At 41.1% G+C, this 25,009-nt stretch overlaps 1 protein-coding gene across 2 annotated transcripts in view; it reads right to left on the reverse strand.

The window, feature by feature from the left end:
* Positions 1–25,009, reverse strand: part of LRP5 (LDL receptor related protein 5) — a 119,389-nt gene that overhangs the window by 67,135 nt on the left and 27,245 nt on the right. For both annotated transcript variants that reach the window (XM_015863807.2, XM_015863806.2), the window contains exons 2-5: positions 23,563–23,959; positions 9,456–9,653; positions 6,015–6,211; positions 3,842–3,973 (exon numbers count right to left, since the gene is read on the reverse strand). In XM_015863807.2, coding sequence (XP_015719293.1) covers positions 3,842–3,973; positions 6,015–6,211; positions 9,456–9,653; positions 23,563–23,959 — 924 coding nt within the window. The remainder of the gene's footprint in view (positions 1–3,841; positions 3,974–6,014; positions 6,212–9,455; positions 9,654–23,562; positions 23,960–25,009) is intronic.

Genomic DNA, 25,009 nt, shown 5'->3' on the forward strand with positions numbered 1-25,009 from the left:
ATGATTGCTCCTTTCTTCTGCTTTGCATTGTGAAGAAAGGGAAAGAGAAATAACACAGTTGGGAATATTACCCAACCCTGATGAACTGCCTCAACAACAGAATCAAGGATTTAAAAAAACAAAACAAAAACAGGCAACTAAACACTTGAATCTACTGCCTTATTCCCCAATTACAAAAACAGAGTTCTACTCCGAGAAGCCAGAATTCCATAGTTCATTTCAAAAACTACAAGTGTTCTGCCTCCACAGAAGAAATCCTACAGCTCCTATGAGGGACTGACTCAAAAGCCAAAGCTTTCTAACTTTAAAGCAAATAACAACTGCTTTGCACTGCAGACATGCTTCTCTGCGTTGAGGTCAACATGCTGTGTCTCAGATAACCACTTACATTCTGACATGCCAGGCACAAGATACCTGCAAAAGCAGCTAGCTAATTAGAAAGTAGTCATCCAGAGTTTAATCTCAACTAGCTGACAAGGTATACCACAATCCTCTAGATCTGACTATGATTAATTGAACTACAAGGCCAAGGTAAAGACAGGAGGAAAAAGCAGTGGAAGTCTGACTGCACCTCGGCCCAGGAGAACAAAGCAAAACTCTCCAAGGAAGCAGAACAGGATGGAAAAATCCTGGTTCCATTCATATGAAACAGTAAAATCATACCACTCAAAGATCTGAAAGGAATGTGTTACTTTTTGGTTCACACAGTACCGCCTGTCAGGCAATTGATATTAATGCCATTTCATGAGCCGCTTTTACCAACTCAGGTTACAGAACCTCCTGAAGTTGCATGACTCGCAGCTTCCTGGGAGTTACAATGATTATGATCTCTTTGTTTCTAGTAGCTCAGGCCATAACACAAACAGATCTCCTTGTCCTCTCATGCAGCAAAGGGTGGTCCAGTACAACTTGATAAGTAATTTCAAAGACCTTGGCTGGAAAGCTCACTTTAAAAATAATAGAATATCCCAAGTTGGAAGGGACCCAAAGGATCGTTGAGTCAAACTTCTAACTCCGCACAGGATCACCTAAAAATTAAACCATATGTTTGAGTATTGCCCAAACACTCCTTGAACTCCAGCAGCTCAAAGCTGTGCCCACAGCCCTGGGCAGCCTTTTCCAAGCTCACCATTCTCTGGAGAAGAACCTTTTTGTAACACTCAACCTGACCTATGCAGCTCCATCAGGTCCTGTTGCTGTCACACAGAGCAGAGCTCAGTGCTGCCCTCTGTTCCCTGTGAGGAGCCTGTCCTCACACTGCAGAGAGCTCTACATAGGCAGTTCTTCAGGAACCCTGTAAGTACCAGGTCGTGTTATCAGTGAGCAAAGAAAAAGTCATTCACCAACAGGGCAAAACGAAGCAACACCGCATCTGAAAGAAGTAACAAAACATCTGATACCTGCTCAAAACAAGTACACCTTCCCAGAAAGAATCTTATGCATGATGCTAGTTGTCATCTATCCATATGTTCAATCCATATATTTCATGTTATTAGTGATATGTATTTACCGTATCCCTTTTTTCCCCCTTTTCAGATAGTAACTCCTTAACACAGATAGTTACTGCTTCAACAAATCAATATTTACATGCTCAGAAAAAGGCTAAAGGATCCACTTCTGAAGTTTCAATGCGTAGAGATGACATGATCAACATCAAACAAAATAGTGGCATAGCCAGTCCTTGAATTCACGTTTTCTTAATTACCTGGGCAAATTACTGTTCAATACTGTTACCCTGCAACAAGCTACATCTCTCATATCTGAATGTTCTGCATGTGCACATCCTTCAGCATCTAAGTGAGCTGGAATTGCTTAGGAGTCCCAGACTCAAGGCTTATTGCACAAGAATACTTTCTGACAGAACTATACAGTAACATCATATAGCTATATTTGTAGCAGTAAACTGCCAACACGGACAGAGATTTTGAGAACAAAATGCTTTTTCCTGTTACAGAGGAATTCCTGGTACTGTTTTTGCAACTCATTTCAAAGTCTAACATCAAGGAAGCAGATATGCCTAAGAGACCTAGTGCTTTAAGCTAACAGGCAGCAAAATGGAGAGGTGGTCAACACTGTCGCATCTGTAGTTCTTGACACAACACCACCACAAAGGACTCGTGCAGAGAACAAGAAGTCAGTTCCTTGCAACCAAGGAGTTAATTTTAATTAATAAGAGTGGAAAGAGAAGCACATGGATGCTGGCATAAGGCAGACAGGGCAACAAAAGATGTAGAGCTTGGGAAAGAAATAATCCATAAAACTGAACCAAAAGGCCACATTCTTATGCAAAACCAGATTTCCTGTTCCCATCCCACTTTTTTGCCCTCCTTTGACAAAACACTCTTGACAGATTGTCTGGCTTAACAATGGAAAGGTGAAAGCACAGTATAAGCAGTCACTCCTGCTTGTGCTATCTGCCAAAATGCCAAAAGCAGGCTGACCTTCATTCCCACTGCCAGAAACATAAGGTCAATATGAACATCTAAAAAGGTTGTCCAGCGTATTCAGCAATGTTTTTTTTTAAGACTGTGAAAGGGAAAATTTCCAAAGCTAGAAGAAGGGAAGAGAAAGGTCTTTCAAGCAGCAGCAAGAACTACCTTATAAGCCTTTCAATTGCATCAGGATGAGCTAATAAAGCTGGCCCTTAAGCCCTGGAGATTCAGCGTTCAAATTCTGCTTCAAGTTCACAAATGAAAGGAGACTATTATGCTTGCTTTAGTACTTAGAGGAATCGAGCCACATCAGAAAATAAAGACACACTTTGACTCGTCTTGTGAAAACACAGCAGAGACAGGCAGTGGAAGGTCCTTCAGTCTGTCTGCAGAACCTTGCCTGGTAGCATCCCTACGGCTACATGTGTTAATCCCATGTTTTGCTACAATTAATTTTTAAAAGAAGCTTCCTGAACAATAATAAAGCCAAATTCTCCAAGTATAACACTTGACTCATGCAATTTATTGACATGAATATGCATCTAATTACATACTTCATTTAAAGCGTGCACTCAAGCTATTATTCTTTGAACAGCTTTGTTTTTCAGCTAACAAAAGAAAAGATTCCTCATCAATGTTTCAGTGATAGGGAACTGGCACCTGAAAAGTTACTTTTTCTGCTTCTATCATGTCATTCAGTTTTATAAGCTGCTTCATACAAAGCCTGGGTTGACTTTTAAAAATTAATATTATGTCCAAAAATACAATAGCTCATATATCTCTTCACAAAGAACAGCCTAAAGGGAAAGATGGATTAGTCATCTTCAGCACCAGAAAAGTGATATTTTCAGTTTAAAACTTTTCTTTTTTGTTTTCTGTTCAGATTTACTTCATTATGAAACTAATGGAAGCAGAGACAATATATGCGTTTATCTCTCACCCAGACTGAACCTCAACTGCTTTTGGCAGGTCTTAAGCACAATGAACTTTGATATGCAACAGGAGGGCAACAGCTCAGCCACCACTGTGTGCCAGTAACTGCAGGCCATTGAACAAGAGGGAGCAAACCTCTGTCCATGGGTCTCTGCTCAAATGCAAGGAGGTCCTACACTAACTTCCTTCTAATAAATTGCTTCTACAATGGCCTCCACGTGCTACTCCATTCCTACAGTGAACGGGCAACACAAAATACAGCCAAGAGCCACAAAACTTGGCAAAATTTGATAAGTCGGAAGGATATTTGAGTGCAAAATTTCTGCAATAAGGACAACATCTCTGCAATTTCAGGAGAACATCAAAATTTCAGCATGTCAGACAGTTCCATCCAATTTACTTTTTCAAGATTCAACTTTAAAGAAGTAAACCCAAACCAAGCCAACACCACTACTGAAGAAAAGCCAATCTCTTACCTGATTTACATGTCCTGCCATCATCTTCTAGCTGCACGCCAGTGGGACAGGCACAGCTGTAGAAGGGGTCTCTTGGTGACAGCAGGCACAGATGGGAGCAACCACCATTGTTTTCTTCACATGGAGTGTGAACTTCAAGAAACCAACCAAACAATCAATCAGGTTAATTTTTCCTTTTCTAGAACACATGAAGCTTGCTTTTTTTTTTTTTTTTTTTTTTCCCTCTTAAGTTTTTTTTTTTTTTTTTTTTCCCACCCCCCTTATGAAGAAGAAATAATCATAGATGCCAAATGACTGGCACGAGGTTGGTGCTAAATGACAAACAAGCCACAGAATAAAGCATTTGATTCCCCACCTCCCTATTTCTGGGGAGTATCTAATTTGAGATATAAAGCCAATTTCAAAAGAGCTGACAGATCAGCACATTCTCACTGTACTGGTCTTCCAATGTCTTTGAAGTTGAACACAGTTACAAAGTCTGGACACTAGTTACTTCACTGCTGGGTCTGCTAAGCAGCATGGAAACAGAAACTGGGGTTTGGAACAGCCTGTACATCACAGTACTGCTGCACGTTGGAAATAGTTTTGCTGGGTTTTTTCAACTGCAAAGTTTTTACAAGACCTCTCTCTCTGAATCACCAGAAAATGTACAGAGGGAACACTTGAAGCCCCATGGATATTATATCAACATTAGAAAAAGCACAAATACCGAAAAGATTACAGATATCTACTCTTTCCTCTCAGCACCCCAGTAATTTTGAGAACATAAAAATTAAAAGCAAAGCTTAAAAATGAGGGGAGTGGGGTGGAAAGGAAGGGGGTGTAATTGCACCCTCATCCACATCGTTTATCTAGAGCAAAAAAATGGCTGCAAGACACAGAGCAGTAGCCACAAAAAAATCATAGAGAACACTGTCACATTTAAAAACCTAAGACACTGCAAGCTGTGCAAGGGCCCTCAAAAAAAATCATACTTTGAATAAGCTAACTACTTTATTATTAAAAACAGAAAAATTCCAGTTAATTTGATTTGTGTTACTTCTGCTGATAGTTACACAGAGATGGAAAAAACTACATATAAGCCTGGTCTTAATGAAGTCAATGGCATCTGAGCTATTTTCAGCAGATTGTATTTTCATCATTTTCATTGTGACTGACCCAGAAATACTGTGACCCATGACTGGGACATTCCCTGAGCTAAAAGCAATGGCAAGAATTCAGCACAGACAAATTCTTATCTGGAACTTTAAGATAAACCAGGGTGCTGTGCATAACTTACAACCTCCATGAAAACTTGCACAAAGTCATCTCCAAATTCCTTTTGCTTACTTTCAAGCCTGTTTGCTGATATCCTATAGACTTTGCCAAGGAAGCTGACTTCAGAGTTGGCATAGCTGAACTACACAATCCAAACAAATAAGAGTATCTCCTCTATGCAAGACATGATTCTTCCCAGAGCTACTGAATTATACAAATTCCCACACTATCGTTTTTATCTCATTTTTTGTACTCTAATAAAAAAAGTCTAGGTCAATTTCCATATGAAATCACACACACACAACATACAGAAATCCTCTTTACATTCTCCGTTCTCTACACCTCCCTTCCTTTGAATGATCATCAAACAAAGGAAAAAAAAAAGGGGGGGGGAGGGGAAGAATGATAAGACATAAGACATTTCTTATGAAAGCTAAATACCTTCCACAATGAAGCATCAAAAATATTTATTACATACTGAAGATAAGCAACATCAAGACTGGCCTGCAAAAACTGCCCTTGTAAGTACAAGATGAAATAATACATATTTTATAATTGTACTCACAAAAAAAAAAAAAAAAAAATGCAGTGATATGCTTTTTTTGTTCCCATATGTCTTTAAAATCACAGTATTTTTAAAAGTTCTATGGCAAGTTTTACAGACATCACTGAAGTACTGCATTGGATTTGGAATTTTACTGCCTCCTAGATGATGAATGAGCTCTTACCTATTCAGGCTTGAAGAAAGACTGGTAAAGAAAGAAAGGTAAAGGATTGAGCACTTCTGGTTTCACAGCTAATTCCCTGAAATGCTTTCAAAACAGTAAAACTTCACACTACTTGTTTTTATGATTAATGTTGTCCTGACAGATGAGTAACAGTTACACAAAAGGCTTCAAGGAAAAGTAAAACATACAGTAGGGCTGCCGGTCTGGACTTAGGACCTGGATGTCCATGGGTGAATACAGAGCAGATAATATTTCTCTCCTCTTCTCTCCCGTCCGTTTGTTACAGGCATGAATGGAACGTGTCTGCCAGTCCGTCCAATACAAGGTGTCCCCAGACAGTGTCAATGCAAATGGATGAGTAAGACTTCCTTCAACAACCTTTTGCCTAGGTGAAAGAAAGGGTGAGGATTAGTCCGCATTGCTTTCACCAGACACCCTTCAGGAAAAGAAAAACTCCCAAAACATGACTTTTTAAAAACTCATATAGAAATTGTCACCTTTTATTAAAATGACTGAGCCAGGAGAATCATCTGGTGATAAAAGTAACTACCACACTGGAGCATAAAACAACCTTTTACATTAATTCAGAAGGAACTTAGCCCAAGCAAACACACATCTGACATTTATTTGCTTATCTTTATAAGATATATATATATATATTTTGCTTACATCCTCCTGTACTGTATGTTAAAAACACTCATGATTTCTATTATAAATTCCTTTCTCTATCTTTTTCAGTCTTTTTAACTTGAAAATTAGTTTTCTTCACACATCAACTTGAAAATGCTTTGAAATAAACCACAGTTATCAGCAGCTACAGTAGGCCAAACTCAACAATTAACCTCTAAGGTTGTGAATGAAAGAAAAACACCTGGTTTTAGCAACCATTAAGTCACTTCACGTCAGCATGCCCCTACTTGGGGCATGCCCCTACACCTATTTGCAAAGGCAAGTGCCTTCCAAATGAATAGTTGGCTATGCAAAAATGTGGGAAGGACAATTTAGACTTTGCCCCTTCACAGGGATAAGAAAACAAATACACCATGTTTCATAGCAACACAGTAACTGGTTCAGCTACACACTGACCTCTGAAAGGCCACACCAGAGTTCCTTAACAGAGCTGTTCAAACATCCACATACTACCACCTCTCTGAGGAAACACAGGTCTGAAATGTGCTCCTCCCATTAAAATCTCCCCCCCTCCCTGTCCTCATTTGCTATACATGACATCTTCACCAAGGACTTTCACATTTGTGATTATCAATTGCAGCCAATACTTTCTCAGAGCAAGAAAATGAAGAAGTGACTTGAGGGCCATTTGTCTGCCTCAAAACAACCCTGTACAATACAAGCTGACAAAACACAGGTCGTCCATCACAAAATCCAGGCTCTTCAAAGCCAAATTCTTTGAGCATTCTCCCTAAGGTAGCAGTCAACAGTTTGTCTCCTGTCAGTAATGCTTTGTTTAAGACTAAATACTCGTGATGAATATAAATCAAAAACACTCCAGACACTTTCAGATGGCATTCAGCTGCACTCCCTTTCTTCTGTATATGCATATATTCTCACATTTGCTATGAGTTGAACCAGAAGCCACAGAACATATGAAACCTCCAACGCATTTTCTGAACTCACGAGATCCCCAAATTCATACACACTGCAATTTATTCATGCAGCTTAGATCCAAGGGTCTGCCCACTCAATAAAAGCACACTTGACAATTCCTCCTCAGTCAAAATAACACAAACTCAGTTTTCACAAGAATTATGCATTTTGAGTGTGTATAGAGGCCTTCTAAACCAGGATTCTGAGGCAGCCAAGCAGCGTTCAAATAAATCAGCATACAAATTTGAGAGGCCTTTAACTCCCAGCATCATCCTGAAGGAAAGCAAGGAGCACGTTTTTCTTGTACCTGCATTCCAATCTGCATTTGAATTATTTCTATAGATGAGGTTAATAACAATAAAGACTTGGGAGGGAAAGGTTCATTTTGTTGTTTTGTTTTTTTTAACTCAGCATAGTTACCACTTGCAGTTTCTGAAGGTGGAATAAAAAGTACTCCCAGAATTCTTCAAATGCACTGAGACATCAGTCTTGCACACACAGGACAGATTTAAACCCATATGCAAGCATTTTCACATATTGCACTTGTATTCTAGTACCATAGCAGCTGTTTTCCACCATATATTGTCCCTATTTTCATCATTCTTAGGTATTAAGTCTCCCCCTCTCCTGTAATTACATTCCAGCTGACACACTTAGAATCTTGCAAATATAACAGGCAGATTGCTCTGGTAACATTAATTCACCACGCAGAGTGCAAACTTTCTTCTCATGTAGTTCTGCAGTACCATAACTGTGTTAAGACTTTTGCTGATAGCACTGCATGGGGGGTGGGCATACACCAAATCTATCACAAAGGCCAACAGCTGGGATAAATGCACTCTTTCAGGTGGTCTCCCTCTATCTAAATATGAGCAAAATACATTTTACTTATGCATTACAACTCCAAATTTCTACACAAACAAGCAAGTAAAGTTTATCACATTGTAATGTGCATGAGAACTGCAGAATCAGACTGGAAAACTTATGCTGTCACCCATCCCTAAACAAGAGAAACATATTCATATTTGCATGAAAATCTTAAGATTTAGAATTTTGAAACAGCATTTCCTTTCTATGAGCCTACACCAAGACTCTGAGCTCCCACTCCCTTCTATAAAGGACCCTTTCCTTGTCTACACTTCTGACAGTCACTTAGTACTTGTCACTCACCACAATGCCACCATTATCTAGCTCTAACAGAGTGCTCTCAATAGAACTTAAGAGTGTTTTATAAAGGACGTCAATATCGTTATGCCTCTTTCATGAGTATGAAAATCAGGCGTGGAATGCAACTGCAAAAAACTGAAAGATATCAATGGAAAATACAGTGTTACCTGCTGGGGGAGAGACATACAACATAGACAGGAGTATAAGAAAGTCCCAAATTTCCATCGATACTGAATGATTGCCTAACAGGGAAATTTTAAATGTTTTGAAATAGAGTTCATGTGCGCTACATAAAGGTCTATGCTATCTCCAGTTTGTTTCAGGGTGCTTCTGACACACTTCCTGACAAGTCACAAGTCAACACAGCACTATACGATAACAACATTCCACTCTTTCCCCACAAATGTAATGTTATAATGCAATGGAAAACACTGCAATGAGAGCAGGATAGCAGAGTTGCAGGCTGCAGCAAGTGAGGATAAGTCTAAGTGCAATAGCTGTGGATGCAGATAGGAAAAAAGCTGCTCACCTTCCAAAGGCCTCAGGTCGGCAGGGATCTCCAGCAAGACACCTCTGCCTCCACTGCCAACCCTTAAACAAGGTCTGGGAAAGGGTGGATCCTGGCTCCACACTTTCCAGTCTCTCAAGTATACTGCATGCACCTGAGCTCCCCTGGGTTGGCCCAGCCTTCCCACCAGGTGCTCAATCATTGCTTCAGGCCCTGAGTTAGCATTTCTGCTACACTAATGAACAACAAGGTATAAGCATTATTCTACATTACTGAAAAGTCTCTGTTCAAAACAAATACAGGGGGTGAGAAATAATTCACGCTATATTATTGACTAAAGGAAACTTACCTAAAGGAGCCATCCAGATTTGCTCTATGAATAAAACTCAGTTTCGCATCAGCCCAGTAAAGTTTCTGCTCATCAAGATCTATTGTGAGTCCATTTGGCCAATAGATATCTGAATCAACAATTATTTTCCGTGTGCTGCTGTCCATTCCTGCCCGTTCTATTCTGGGTGTTTCGCCCCAGTCAGTCCAATACATGTATCTAAAAAAGAAAGAAGATGCACAAAAATAAAATGCACAAATCCATGCAAATTTAGAATTACATTAAATTAAGACTCCAGATGTTCTCCCTCTCCCATCAATGCCCTCACTTTCCTTGTCACCCTTGACCTGAGCGAGCTCTCAAACAAAACCAGTTAGATGTCTATGCACGGAACTCACCAGCGCTCCAGTTTCTTCAGCAGTGGCAGACAGGCACCAGCTCAGCGTTTGTACTGAGCTACATCTGAGCTAAGTCCAGAAACTACAGTGAAGTGGTACCTCTCCAGCCTTGCAGAACCTGTGCTTACAGTTTTTGTAATCTGGTTTGTCTCAAATCCCCTGAAGAAGACAGCCAGAGCTATACAACCATGCTAGGAACCACAAAGGTCAACAAAAGTGCTTTCTGAGCACGCACACAGGCTGGGAAGGCCTCATAATTTCTTTTATGAAAGAAGTCTGCCTACCAGGAAGAAGGAAGCAGGGACAACACTTCTAATTGTTATCATGTCCGTAGCCCCTCCACAGGCAGCTGGAGCCATCCTCTCAGTGAAGCAACAGCAGTCATGACAGCTATTCTCAGTGCACATCCCTCAGAACTCAGGCTTAAAATGCTCTGATCTCGCTGCAGGTGCTGTACCTTGCTCCAGCCACAGCTCCAGTTTTAGTCGTACCACACAATAAGATTCTTCTGTCTGATGCCACAGCATTAATTTTAACCATTCTGATCACAGAAGCATGCATTTCACTGTTGGCCTGTTTATCTCACTGGAGAGTGGAGTACAGATGGAAAGAAAGGGCTCACTTGTATCACAATACACATATGCATGAGTGTGGGAGGGTAAAACAAGGAATCTGCCAGATGAACTGGTAAAACTGCCATACACCCGAGGCCTTGGGCTTCTGATTGACGAACTGAGACAGCTCACCCGAGGATGGCTGCAGTGTGTTTCTGTCCCATAATGCCTTCCCCAAAACATCCCACTTCCAGCAGCCAGGACAGGCCAACTGCTCCTGAAGAAGCAGAAGCAGGAGCTGAGCTGCCACAGAGCACAGGCCGACATATGAATGTAAATTGCCACTCATTTTGGTTTTCCTTAACAGGTCAGGCTGTAATTTGTGGCAGTTCAAACTGTGTGGTGAGGCAGCTATTGACAAACAATTAGAGAGGGGTAGATACTAAAGCAGCCGTCTATACAACAAGCTGGAGAATCAAACTGAGAGTATAGTCCTTGTACAGTCATTGTTGGTCAGGTCATTTTTCAGTGAAATCGGTTCTCAGATTTGGCACAGCTAAACTAGCTTCAAGTATGAACAGGACATCTTGAGACACCTCCAGAAGAATGAAAATGGACAAAAAGGGCTATTTATTCCCATGAAAACTGTAGCAGATACTAAGCGCACAATAACACTATTTGATAGAGCAAATTCTCTGGTACAAAACATCAGTTTCCTGAAATAAACAGTGATGGTATAGTAGACAGTGCTGTCAACGTGCTCAACAGTCTTCAAGCTGGCATGGGGCCTGGTGTTTTCATGCTGCAAGAGAAACACTGTCTCATGCTTTGGCTGGACTCTGGAAGTTTGAGCCTTCAGCTTAGTCAGTGTCATAATGTAATGGTCAGAGTTGATGGTTTATCCAGGCTCCAGGAAATCCTGGAGGATCACCCTTTTGTATCCCAGACAACAGTGCACATTACTCTACTGCTGAGGGCTGCATCTTGAACTTTTTTCTTCAATCAAGAATGCATATGTTGGCGCTCCATGGACCACAGTTTTGACTCACAGTGGTGAAATAACATTTTGTGAGTAATCATTACTGGTGAGTAATGATGCAATCCAGGAAGCAATCTTTGGCCTTGCATTGGTTCAGCAGATCCTGACCAACTTGCACATGGTGTTCTTCCTGTTCCAATGCTGCCACCATCGTTTCCAATGCACTGAAGCTGATATTTGGCTCCATAAACAGTTTCCTGGTTGCTCTCTGACAATTTGCATGGATGAACTGATTGAGACTCTCCATCTTATGGTGTGACAGCTGTGCATGGCCATCCAGAACACAGCTTGTCTTTCATGTCAGTGTTGCTATTGCTGTAGTGCACCACCCACCACTCTGCTGAACTCCACTGTTTGGTCTATACATATGTTCAGCAAGCGTTAATGAACATTAATGGTGCCATTTTTTTCCACATGGATGAATTCAGTGCCCTACCCTTGCTACATTCACACCTTCATATCCAACACCATTCTGTCAGACTGCCCCTCTCTGCCGCCACCTGTCACATGGCAACAAAATGTAATGGAATATTGGTAGGAAGGCTCAACCCCTACTGCTACACCACCAACATCCACCTCTGGTATCATCGGTCAAACATCATAAAATAGAAGGCACTACTTTCAAAGCAGTCCTCATAATTTGATTATGACAGTATCACATTTATTCACATCCTTTAATGCGCAAAAGCAGACAAAACAGGAGCTTATAAGAAAATTAGAAAGCACGTGATAATTATTTAAAAGCAAAATGAAACAGACAAAACTAGGTAAGTCCCATTAAATGACAAGGATGAAAAAAATATCTAAATTACCCTCTGGCAAAATTCTCATCCGCAGTTTTCTTATTAAAAAAACCAAGACTTGCAGCTTGCCTTGAAGCTTAACGTGATCAGATGATGAGAAATAATGAAAAGGTCTATAAGCCAACGGGCCATCGTGGTTTTTCAACTGTATCAAAAGAGCTCCAGTTCTAAAGTGTCTCCCCTCTGCCCTTCAAACCTGTTGCCCTATTTCATGAAATATGCCTTCTCATAGAGCACACCCTTGCTACAGAGACTGCCAGACAATACCCATACACTTGCCTTTACAAACAATTTGCCACAGAAGAGCTATATTCCTACTTTTTAGCTAATTAACAGGTAATGAGCTCAATCATTTAAAGTTCTAAAATAACAGCTAAAGTAGCGGAAGTGGTAAGAAAGGCTAGCAGCATAAAGGTACATTTGGACAAGATGCAGAATGGTTTGTACACAAGCAGCAAGCTCTCAAAGCACACCCTTCCCATTTCGACTTCAACACTGAAAAGGTCATTATTACCCTGTCATCGCCTCACCCTGATTGTAGGGTGTCCTTGCAATCCTGTAAGTATAATAAAGATGATCTTCCTGGAGAGTTTTTCAAGATATACCGAGTCTCCATCGCCATCAAGCACCTTGTCATCAAGCACCATTGACAGCTTTGTGCACCTCACATGTTCTCAAGTGCCCCTTGGTTCATCTCACAAGAAGGCATGATGTCAGTAGAATAGCAAAAGCAACTCTTGGTTTCAGCTATAGCTTCCTGCCCTTTTCCAACAGCTTTCCACTCTTTTGGCAAGCAGCAGTTGCTGAACTGCCAGGAATTTCAGCAAGTCAACACCATTCCTGGGATCTCTTAACACATCAGGACTAAACTAGGAGTTAAGACATCACTATAAGAACAGATGACCTGCAGCAGGGGATGCGAGTCTCTGGTCTATGCAAGTCTATTTAAAATTACACTGTTGCCAAATCAAGCAGGTCCTTCCCTGGTTCCTATCCCTGCTTCTGACATTAACACCCTATAAGAAGGAATTACTAACTTTGAATCCCGTTACGTAACATCCCCAGAGAAAGCAGCATTACACTTCCCACCAGCCTAGACATGCCTTGGACCATACAACCACCCAGCACACTCCTCTTCAGCCCTCCTCTCCCACCATAGCACCATCCAAGGCTGTTTTGACTTTTTTTGGTCATCACAAAGCACAATGCAGCACTTGGCACAAGGCATTAATAAGGCCATAAAATGACATGTTTTAAATGATGGCTGTGTGGGATTTTCAAGAATGTACAGTGTCAAACTTTGCCTTTTTTATCCTCCTCTATTTTGCAACAGTGACAAAGGCAGTTCAGACCAAATTAAGTACGTGCAGTCTCTGGATGAGACGTGCTATGTTGAGAGTCATACAAGACAGGTACTTTCCAGACAAGTTATAAACCCTGTGAATAAGTCCAGTTATGGAAGGAATGACACGAGTTCAGCTTGCGAGGCACTGCAAATCCAACTGGAAGTATAAGACAAAAGTCAGTCTGTAAGAGTCAGAACATTAAGACAGGTCAGCAAGGGGCTGGGAAACAAGTTCCCCGATCTTCAGGTATCATAAGGAAACAACCTGCCCAAAAATATAGTCACAAGCAGTGTGGAAAAGCAGCCAATGCAGAGAGGCTTAATATTAGCACTAATGCAGCCAGGTGAGCAACAGTGCCAAGGGAAAGGGGTAGGAGGAAGAAGAGACAGCAAGAGTAGCAAGAATTTCACACCAGAAGCAGCTAAATGCATGTAACAATTCACCAATTTTAAATTAGAAAACTAATAATCAGGATCTGTACGTAGTATAACTGTACATATACGTATAATCATTCATCATTCAAACACCACAGGATACAAATTTCAGGGTAAGGAAAAAAAACCCAAACCAACATGCCTATTTTCTTGATGCAATCAGGAGAGAACCTGGCTTCAAACCTATCCTTGAAACAGCACAGGGATCAAGAACATCAGAGCCTACACAAACGACTAAAATCTGCTTGTTTAATTTAGGTTAATTGGAGCAAGATCCACACAGGAAAGACAGTAGAGAAATTATGTATTATAGAGTGTCCATTAACAGCAGTTGCTTCTTGTACTTTGCATCTTCAAAACGCCATTAGGACAGGGCACAGTCATGCACACATCAGACAGCTCTGATGGCCTTGGCAGGGGACAGGGTGCAGGAGGTACTGAAAAACAAGACAGGAAACTCAGTGTGGCTTCTCAAAGGAAAGTCAGGCTCCACTGACACAGGCCACGTGCTGCTGCAGTTGCACGCTGGATGCATTAGGAAGAAATCTGAATTAACCTGATATAGAGAGTTTAAACTCATTAAACTGATTCAGGAGCCAGGAGGGCTAAGCAATGCGTTATTTCTGCTTTAAAAATGTACTCAATAGTCTCATTTGTACTCATTTCCTCTGTCCTTAGCAGAAACCAAGCCCTTCAAAAAAGCCCAGACACCACTGTTTCATGCACAGCTGATGGTATTTGGACAATTTTCTTGTTTTTCAAATATTTATGTAATATTTTCATTTTATTTTTTGCTGGCATCTAACATGAACATTAACAAACTCCGTTGTTAGTGTCAGTCTGTTACTGCCCGTGCTATTAAAATGCTCGCTGTTCCAAAAGCCTGTTGAAAACAGATATGCTAAATAATACTGGAGAGTCATCCACATGCACTTAGGAAAGTCTGTTTTTTTTTCACTTGGGCTATTTGAGGGCTGCTCAGGGAAGGTGGCTGGTTGGTTAAGAGCAGGTTACACAGTTTTAAATACCCCTGGGGCTATGGTGAATCGTAACAATTGCAAGGAGCAAAAAGAACCAAAAGCACCAGCTTGTATCTCTGTGCACATTACGCTGTCTGCATTTTCAGTGCTACGATTTGGCATCCCAGGAGTTTTGCAACCACCTGGGTTGCAACAGGTCAATACAAGCAGAACAACACTGAGGCTATAAAAGCAAACGAAAACATCAATTCCTAAAGAGCTAATAAAAAATGCCATGGTGAGTAAAAAACACTGCTAAGCAACTAACACAATTCAATACTCCTACAAATAAAAAACAAACAGCACTTGAGGCGCTCAGAACAAAAAGCAACCCTGGGACAAATTCCCTGTTTTCTTTATGTAGTTATTGAGGGAAGCTTAAGTGTCATTTATTTCTTAACCCTTACTAGGTCTTCTCCTTTGACACCAAACTTTCAAGCCAAAAAGTGCAGGGTTACCGCGGAGGAAATCAACATCGAACAATAACTTGACAACAGTTCTGCCAATTCTGCCCCTAAGCTGAACACAAGTAGCAGGAACCAAGCAAAGCAAAATCCAAAGCATCATCAGTGAGAAAACAAATACATCCACCCTTCTGTACACACAACCACTAACAGACTATCAAATCAATAATCCAGTAGCCAAAAGTGCTAGAATAAATAGAGCTCATAAAATCCAATTACTGCTCTATTAGCAGCAGTTAGCACAGTAGCTGCAAGCTTCACTAAGGAGCTTTCCAGTAAGAAGACAATTAAACAAATGCACTTTAACTGCGGTCAGCAAGTCACTGGATTTTGGCACATACTTAATTACTGCAATGAACTGGGGCTTAAACGATGTTTCAGTAACGACAGAAGAATGGGACTGAAAGCCACCTTGCAAAATAAACAGATTATAAAGCTGGTGAACTGCAGCCCAGTGGCCTTAATTTTAAAATTCCAGGTGCAGGAGCAAAAACAGGATGAAGACCATATTTCCCTTCAGCTTTAAAGCCGCAGGTCATTTCTTATTTCCTGGTACTTCATCCCCTTGGTCATCATTTCAGAAAAGATTAGTAATCGCAGCCATGCCCTCAACAAGCAGCCAATCAGCCATCTGAGCTGGAAGGTATCGCAGCCATAATAAAACGAAGTCACACGGGCTGAACATTTTTTCCACCTTCCCAAAGGCAGTATGGTTGCCAAATCTTATATAACCTGCTTACACAAAAGGGGCCAGTGGTACAGATGATGTAAATCAGCACAGACTTCTCCAATTTCAAAGTTCCCAAACTTACACAAGCCCAGGGCAAAAAACAGGAGTTCACAGGAAATTGCTATGAAGTTTAGAATCCGGCACATTTTAAACTCACTTCCCCCACCCCACTGCTTAAGCTACAAAAACTCTACAGCTAAATGAAACGGTGCCAATCATTTACAGGAGGGAAAAAGAAGGGCTGCCTTGCATAGTAATAAGTTGCAAGTTACTCAAGTTGCCTCCTTTTCCCTCCCCAAGCAACACACTTTGCAATCTAGATGATGTTCAAAAGAAAGTGTTGCATTAAAAGATCTCTTTCCAGCCCAGTAACATGCAGGCAACAATCATAACTAATCACTCCATACACAAACACACGTACATATATATGTATATATACATGCACACTACCTGTCAGATTTGGATGAAGACAAAACACAGCAGTCTATCAATTGATCAGTGCTCAAATATTACCACAATGAACTGCTTGCAAGGGAAGAGCACTTCTTTCCATATGCTTATCAAGACAGAAAGGAGTAAGGCATCATAGTTGTTTCTCAAAGGTAAGCAAGCACTTATTCAACATGGCTTCAACAGCCTATTAAGAAGTCGGGCTACATGAAGTCAAGGAATCCTTGGGGAGATGGTGCAAGTAATTCAGAACTCCCAAGAAGACTTTCAAGTACGCTGTGCTGGAAGAAGGCAGCACTGGAGATAGTTATAGCACTGCTCAGGGGTTTAAGGAAGAGAATTTGTAACTTAGAATGCAGTATTACCACAAGTCAGGCCAATACTTATGTCAGAAAGAAACTGCACTTGCGAAGTTTCCTAGGAAGAAGAGGGGGGTGAAGGAAGATGGAGATGAAGCCTTTCCCCTCTGTGAAAGACTGCTTAGCACACTCATATGACAAAATTCTGCAGAAAATAGTGAAACTACGATTAGCTAAAACAAGCTCTTAGAGCTACTCTGCGTGGTAAGCAGATAACACAAGGAAGGTACAAGGAACAACGCAATATAACATTTTCTTCCCAAACATTTCTGAGAAGAGATGAAGACATTTCATATGCACTGACTTAATGGAGGGCACAGATCAAACAGATGTACTGAACATGAGTAAACCAACTGCACAAAGAAAACGTTGGTTGCTTTGCTACCCACAGACACTGTACCTAAGTACCCTTATATGCTTCACTCAAACTAATACATTTTGTTTATTTCAGTGTATTGATTGATGCATCAACTCAAAATTTGGGAAAGCTCAAAGGACAGCCAATGATTTGTTCAACTGCATGCTCGCAATTTCAAACACAATGAAACATGCGTAGCCCTGTTTAAGTTCACATTCAACACATTCCATGATTCCCTATGGATTTAAAAGCTGCTTCCATCAAGACTCCTAATCAAAGAGAACTTCAGCTTCTCCCATCTCTTCGGCCTCAGAGCCAAAGCAAACGCTACATAACCAATCACGTCCAACACACGAGGACAAATACTGGCACTGAGACAACCAAAGCCAGCCTCCTGCTGCATTCTATCAGCACCCTTCTGTTCCCTCAACAAACAGTGTAGTAGTTAAAAAAAGGTAAGAATACCATTATTTCCAAACTACTCAAGAAGGCTACATGCATCCAAGACAAAGAAATCTCAGTTGCCAGGACTCAGCTCTTTTTTTCAGGATGTGAAGAATCGCAGGACTTGTAGTGATGAGTGCTAATCGAGGAGAGAGCTCAATGGGCTTATTAAGAAAGTCTACACATTTCCACCTCTTCCCCACACAATCTCAGCTGTAAAGGAGGGGAAAAAAGTGCTTTATTCTGCCTTCCCTGAACAGACAGCTCTGTTCTGTTGCACAACTAATGCGAATGGTCTTTGAACCATTTACATCCTTCTGACATAACTATGAGCAGAAAAAAGGAAACATAAAAGAAAATGACAAAACACTTATGGAGAGGCTTTTGCTGTCAAGGGCACCCATCTGAAAATTAGAGTGAATTAACAATTCCCCCCAAAACCTCGAGTTTCTCGTGCAAACTATCTGCAGATATTTGGTGCACATAACATATGAACAGCTTTCCAGCTCCCAGAAACCACAGCCACACCAGGAGACTGGATACAACTCATAACCAGTTTTACAGTTGAGTACATTTCTTACATTACAAGAAAACAACTGTGCTATTTGGATAGGGAGGAACAGACAATCTGGATCACCACCCCTGGTTCCAGCATAGCCTCTGGTCAGGTAATATCCCAGTGGTGGGTTCACACCAGATGACTGTGTCATAGTCCTCTTTATTTATTGCAAAAAGGGACTGTTTTTGCATACGTATCTGTAGCTTGCACACAAGGTGGCAGTAGGTGGGATTCTGCATTTGCACATGCATGGAAGGGGGAATGGTAGCACAGACCCTTTTTCCAACTGAGTTGGAGAGCCCCTTATCACACCAGTCATACAGGCATCTCTGGCAATAGGGGAATTTGCCTACACTTGCACAATGGGAGGTAGAGCTGTTCATCCTCCCATACATTCTGCACCCTCTTTGGCAAGCACTTTTGGTTCCCTAATTCCAGCTGCAAACTAAGCACACAAAGCACGTTCCTTCTTCACCGCTAAGCAACTGAGACACTGAAATAGTTTTGCAGACTTACTACAGAACTTTCTAGACTGCAAACTAAGCACCCTATTTCCTTCCTTCTTTGCCACTGAACAATGCATCTATGGTTGAGATACTGAAACACTTCTAGGGATTTTCCACAGGACTTCAACGTTAAATTTTCACCAGCACTACGAAAAGCAGAGGTCCAAAGATGATGTAAAATAGCCTCACTGCTTGTCCTAAAAGCAATAAGTTCTAAGAATATTCTCAGTGATTGTTTGGAGGTAGGCGGTGGATGAAGGACACCTCCATTTTGAATTATACTCTAATTAGTACTACTGCCTCATTCGAAATTCTTTTTGTGTAATGTCACCTATCCCAAGTAACAGGACCTTTAACAGAACCAATGCTGCATTATATTTTCTTCTGATCTTCTAAGCTTCCCCCCAGTTCTCCATAAGAAAATGCTAATGGCCAAAATCACACCTATGGAAATTCCTCTAGACTGCAAGCAAACATCTAGCAACTTCAAGACTGCATCAATCAGTTTAAGAATCCTAGTTTAACTTTAATTAGATTTCATGATCTAGGAAAAAAAAGACAACCTTACTCAAGTGTTCCCTTCTAGTTTAGCCCTAATTCTCATCACTCTTCTATCAGTTGTAATAACTGCATTAGCTATGTGACTACACGAGCCTATTAACAAAATGACAAATGAGAATGTATTAACAAATTCCGTTTCCTTCTGTCACCCACTTCCCTTCCGCAGAAAACATCTGTAAATAAAGAACAACTGTTTCTAGCAGAGTCCAAACTCAGAGCCTGCTGTACCTAAATCAAATGTCATGACTACTACCTCATGGATGCACTAATAAAATACTTCAGAAGTACAACATGAAATCAATTGTAAAATCAATTTAACTTCATATTTGTTATTCCTCAAATGTATGTCACACATGATTTGATACTTTTAGTTTACCGTATTAAACTATGGGCACAGTTTATTTGGGTAAACCTACCCTAAATTTTATACAACCCTCATTAATTTAAGCAATACTGGCATTTGTCATTTTAACCACAACAGCAGCTCTATGGAGGCTGATTTTAATAGACCATAACAGAGAAAAATTGGTTAATTATAAAGGATACATGTATCTTCATTTTCATGGGCTATTTAAGGCTTACATTGCTTTGAAGCACTGGATTGATACATAAATCAAACAGGATAAACATTAAGAACGCCTACCACAAGTTAAAGCCAACGAAGTTGCTTCATACCAAGCTGCTGCTCCCAGCGGGGGAAAAAAAAAGTCTTACAGACTGAATTAACTGCTCAGAAAAGCAACACCAGCAAGTCAAGAAATTTATCTGTGCAAAAATCAGAACTGTCATTCTCTCCTCATCTGAAGTAATTATGATCAAAACCAGAATGCTGCAAGGTGACTATCTCACCTGCAGACATCTACTGTTCTGGCAAATCAATTTTGTTCCTGATATACTACGCCATTCCACAGTTATCGCTCACACTTGCACACTTTCCCTGAAGGATTAAATGTAATGAGAAACAGACGAGTCCTCCAGGGAAAAAAGAGGTTTTTGCAGAACCCGAGGAAAGGTAAAACCAAGGTACGATGATGCCTGGCACACACCAGAAAGCTAATGTGAGGTAACTTCATGTGCTGACACTGGATACTTAATCTTTCAATGTGGTTCCAGAAACCAAATATTGAGCAGTGAGCTGAATGTAGCACAACTCCAGGGCAGTGGGAAGCAAGCCTGAAACAACGTCTTCTATTGTTACACATACTGGGTTTTGTGTATGTTGAAAAAACGCTGCACATCCGTTCTGTGAAGAGTAAAGCCATATAGAACTGCCCTTCAAAGTCAAGTAGAACTAACCATGCCTGTATCCCCCCTTTTTTCCAAGCACAAAGATTAGATTTACAGAAGTAAAACTTCACCAAGAGCACTGAGCCTCTTCGTTACAAAGAGCAAAGGCTCTTCATTACACTGTACCAGATACATTTTCTTTTGCAGCTGTTTCAATCCAGTTTTTATTAAGACCAGTACTTTTGCATTTAACCTAGTGTAGGAGTAGTATGCTACCAGAAACCCCCAACAGATCCCCTCAGTTTTTCAAAGTAGTCAAAGATCACCTAATAAGGCATGAAATGCATTACCACGACTAATACATAAGCAACCTTAAAGAAAACAATCAGAAGGTAAAGAACTGGATCCACTTACAAAATGTCAGCCTGACGTAACAGAATTATACAATATCCCGAGTTGGAAGGATCACTGAGTTCAACTCCTGGCTCCACACAGGACTGCGCAAAAGTCAAACTCCACATTTGAGAGCGTTGTCCAAATCCTTCTTGAACTCGAGAAGCTTGGGGCCATGCCCACTGCCCTGAAGAACCAGGCATACAGATGCACCTTCTGACTGCCAGGACACAATGCTGGCTCACATAAAACTTGCCATCAAGCAGAATCCCAGATCCCTTTCTGTGGGGCTCCTCTCCAGCTTCATGTTTGTATCTATAGCCAAGGCTGCCCCATCCCAGGGGCAGAACCCAGCACTTGCTCTTCTTAAACGTGTCGTAGAGGGCTGGGCAAGTATCAACTGACTTCCCTTGGTCAACTAAGTGGGTAACCTTGTCATAAAAGATTAAGTTTGTTAAACAGGAGTTTCCCCCTCATGAACCTGGACAGGCTGTGATCAATGACTGCACTGTCTTTCCCATGTTTTTCAGTAAGACCCAGAACAATCTTTTCCCTAATTTTGCCAGGCACCAAAATGACACCGACAGGCCTATAATTACTGAAGTCTTCTTGAAAACCAGGACAACATTTGATAGTTTCCAGTCTATTGGGACCTCTCCAGATTCCATAGACTGCTGAAAAATAATTGAGACATCTCGCAATGGCATCAGCCAGCTCTTTCAGCACCCTGGCACGAATCCCATCATGCTCCATAGATTTATATGCATCCAGCTGGAGCAGCAAGTCCCATACAAGTTCAGGGTTTCTATCACCTGTGTGGTATTCCCAATTAATGGCTGACAAGTTGAAGTCACTTACAAGGACAAGGACAATTGATCTAGAGGTATCTCTGAATTCACCAGCGTCACCATCCTGACTGGGCGGCTTAAACTCAAACTAAGGGTTTATGCTGAATTTGTTGACCCCTGTAGGTCAGTTCTCCCGTTTTCTTCCTTTCACCTGAAGGCAAGAGTAGCAGAGGCAAAGTGAGGATTTAAGAGGATAAAATCCCTCTTCAAAGTCCTGTGTTCCAACAAAGTCACTCTTCTTTTCCTCATACTGACTATAACTTCTCTTTCCATCAGTCATCTGGGAAACACAGGCAGGTCCTGCACTTGGACTGTCAACAGAACTAAGGATTTTGTTTCTTTGGTTACACATAGTTTCACTTAGTACCTGTGTATCGTTCATATATAAATCATAAGTGTACCCATAACTCCCTCCATGCACCTGGAAAGCACTATGCAGGGATCACTGCAAAAATAAACTTTCAGAGCTCCAGTCTGCAGTTGCTAATATGGCGATCACATTGCTTAGTTTCAGTTTTCCCTTCTCACACACCTGAAGAAGGTACATCCCCTCCAGAAAACACCCCCTCCCAAAGCAGTGATTTCCATTTTGCCAATATACAATAATATGACTCCATATTTGTGGCTTATCTCAAGCCCCTGTATTAACTCACCATGCTCTTACAAAGGAGGATGGGCTTGGTGAAAATGTCAACTGATGTTAGATTTTCTTAAAGATAAGAAACCTTACCACACATACCAAACAGATGAGGAAGATAAACTCCTCAGAAAAAGTACAAATGACAATAGATTAAAAACAACAAGTAGACTTGCATGTGAGCTTTGCTCACTCTATTATTGTTTTTAGTATGACTTCTTTGAAGAGCAGAGGACACTTGCAGAGCTAGCATAGCAGACTTTCAGTCATCACTGCAATTAATATGGGGCACACAAAGTGAACAACATCAGCACTATTCATGCATACGGTAGCAAAAATGTGCAGAGATGGGAGTAGTGAAGAGAGAAGCTACAAAGAGACACCAGCATTTTCAAGAGCACTACGAGCACCTGGCCAGCCACAGCGACACATCCATCCTGTACTCTTATTACATCCAAACCTGGTCACCTTAAAGCAGAAGGAGCCCCTGACGTTACCTTGGTTCGTTCACTTGCCAGAACAAACATAATTGTTCAAAATCACCACTTAAAAATATCCTGGTTTCATTTACCAGAGCACATCAAGAGCAAATTTCTATTTTGACTCATAGAGATACACACACCTTGCTGACTGCACACACTGTACGTTGCACATCAAATGAAAATTAATTTACCAGACAAGACAACTGAGGGAATAACAATAAAAAAGCTTGAAAAATTAATTGCCTTTCAGAAGTGCAATGAATGCGTTAGGCAATGGTACTGAATGAGTATTTGACTTGGCACCTAAGAGCAGCTGTATTTTTCTTTTTGGCTCTGGGCTGTCATTTCTTGCCACAAAATATTTAAGTTTAAACATATGTTCAGTTCTAGATCTTGAGAAAAATACCTTGGGAAAATGTAAACTAAAACAAAAGACCGTGTTTCTTTCCCAGAACTAAAAAACCAACATAAATCACCACCGTATCCATTTAAGCATTGAAGTCAAATTAATATTTACCCATGAGCTGGATCCAAAGCTATTGCCCTGGGCTGATCAAGGTCTTGCCAGAAGAGGACTTTTCTAGATGTTCCATTGAGATTAGCGACTTCTATCCTATTGGTTTCTGAATCTGTCCAGTAAAGTTTTTTCCCAATCCAATCACATGCCAGGCCATCCGGGGAAACCAGACCAGAAATGATGACATTCTGCACCACATTCCCAGTTTGGTTAATGTAAGTTTGCTTGATGGCTTCTTCGCTCACATCTGTCCAGAAAACGATGCCTTGCGAATACTGGAAGTCAACCGCAGCAGCATCCTCTAAACCACTGACCACCACAGTGGACTCCAACTTTGTGCCTCCAGCGTCCACGAGCCGAACATCCCGACGGTTGGCAAAAAGCAGGAATGGAGACGCTACAGAAGAAAGAACAAAAACATATTAGCATTATCAGCATCTACAGATGTTAAAGCACAGAGAATAAATACACCAGCAGAACAGGCACTAAAGCGGAAGCAGCAAGGAAGAGAAAAACGCACAGTACCCATATAACCTATTGCCTCCACTCATCAGAAAAAGGAGTAGAAGGAAAGACAGGGATGAACAGACCCAGTTTCTTACACAGAGGACCTTTGACTGTTCAGGACAAACTAATTTAGAACTCATTCTTACATTTTAGCAGGTGAGCTGAGCATCTAAGTAGAGACCAACACAGGTGAGGTATTTTCAGTGTTAGTGTTGACATCTTGTCCGTACAGAAAAACAAAAACAAACCCCAAACTGCACACACACTCTCCAGTTAAACTGTGAGCGCCCCAAATCACACAGCACGGGGCTTTCCACATAATTCACAACCCAGGTGTAGAACAAATTCCACATGGTTTAAAGCTTCTCACTAAGCTAGAAAGACACATAGAAGATAAGTTCTGATACCTGTTCAGCAGCAGGCTGGAAGCTAGCAGTACTAGGTACCACCAACTGAAATGCTTGTATCAAGTGCTTACCAAGCTGTTCCCACCCCACAGAGTACTACAAAACTCTAGGAAAGGGAGAGCAACGACAGATGGGGAGCGAGATAAAGGGTAGATTTAGGCAAGGGCATGATTTGATCCCACTGCTTCTTTCAGAAGAGGACATTAAGCAGGTCTTTTACTGACAATAGCCAAATAAACCGCCTCATCTCTCTTCTAAAAATACAGTCTTGCTTCTTGACCCAGAAGTAAACTAGAAAAATGTTCATCTTCAGGTATGGCCACAGAGACAGCAGCAATTATGTCACTATGCCAGCCACAGCTGCAGACACCAGCAGCTGCTTAGGAGAATGCCAGCATTCCAAAAAGGCCACTAGCTGCTGGAAGGAATGGAGCTCCCTCAACTCCTCTGCACATAGCAGAAGTCTGGTAGGGATCATATGCCAAAAAATTTCTATTTGCCCTTGTTGTTTCTCACCCTGAGCCCCAGTACAC

Source organism: Coturnix japonica, chromosome 5, assembly GCF_001577835.2.
Source record: "Coturnix japonica isolate 7356 chromosome 5, Coturnix japonica 2.1, whole genome shotgun sequence".
NCBI classification, from domain to species: domain Eukaryota; kingdom Metazoa; phylum Chordata; class Aves; order Galliformes; family Phasianidae; genus Coturnix; species Coturnix japonica.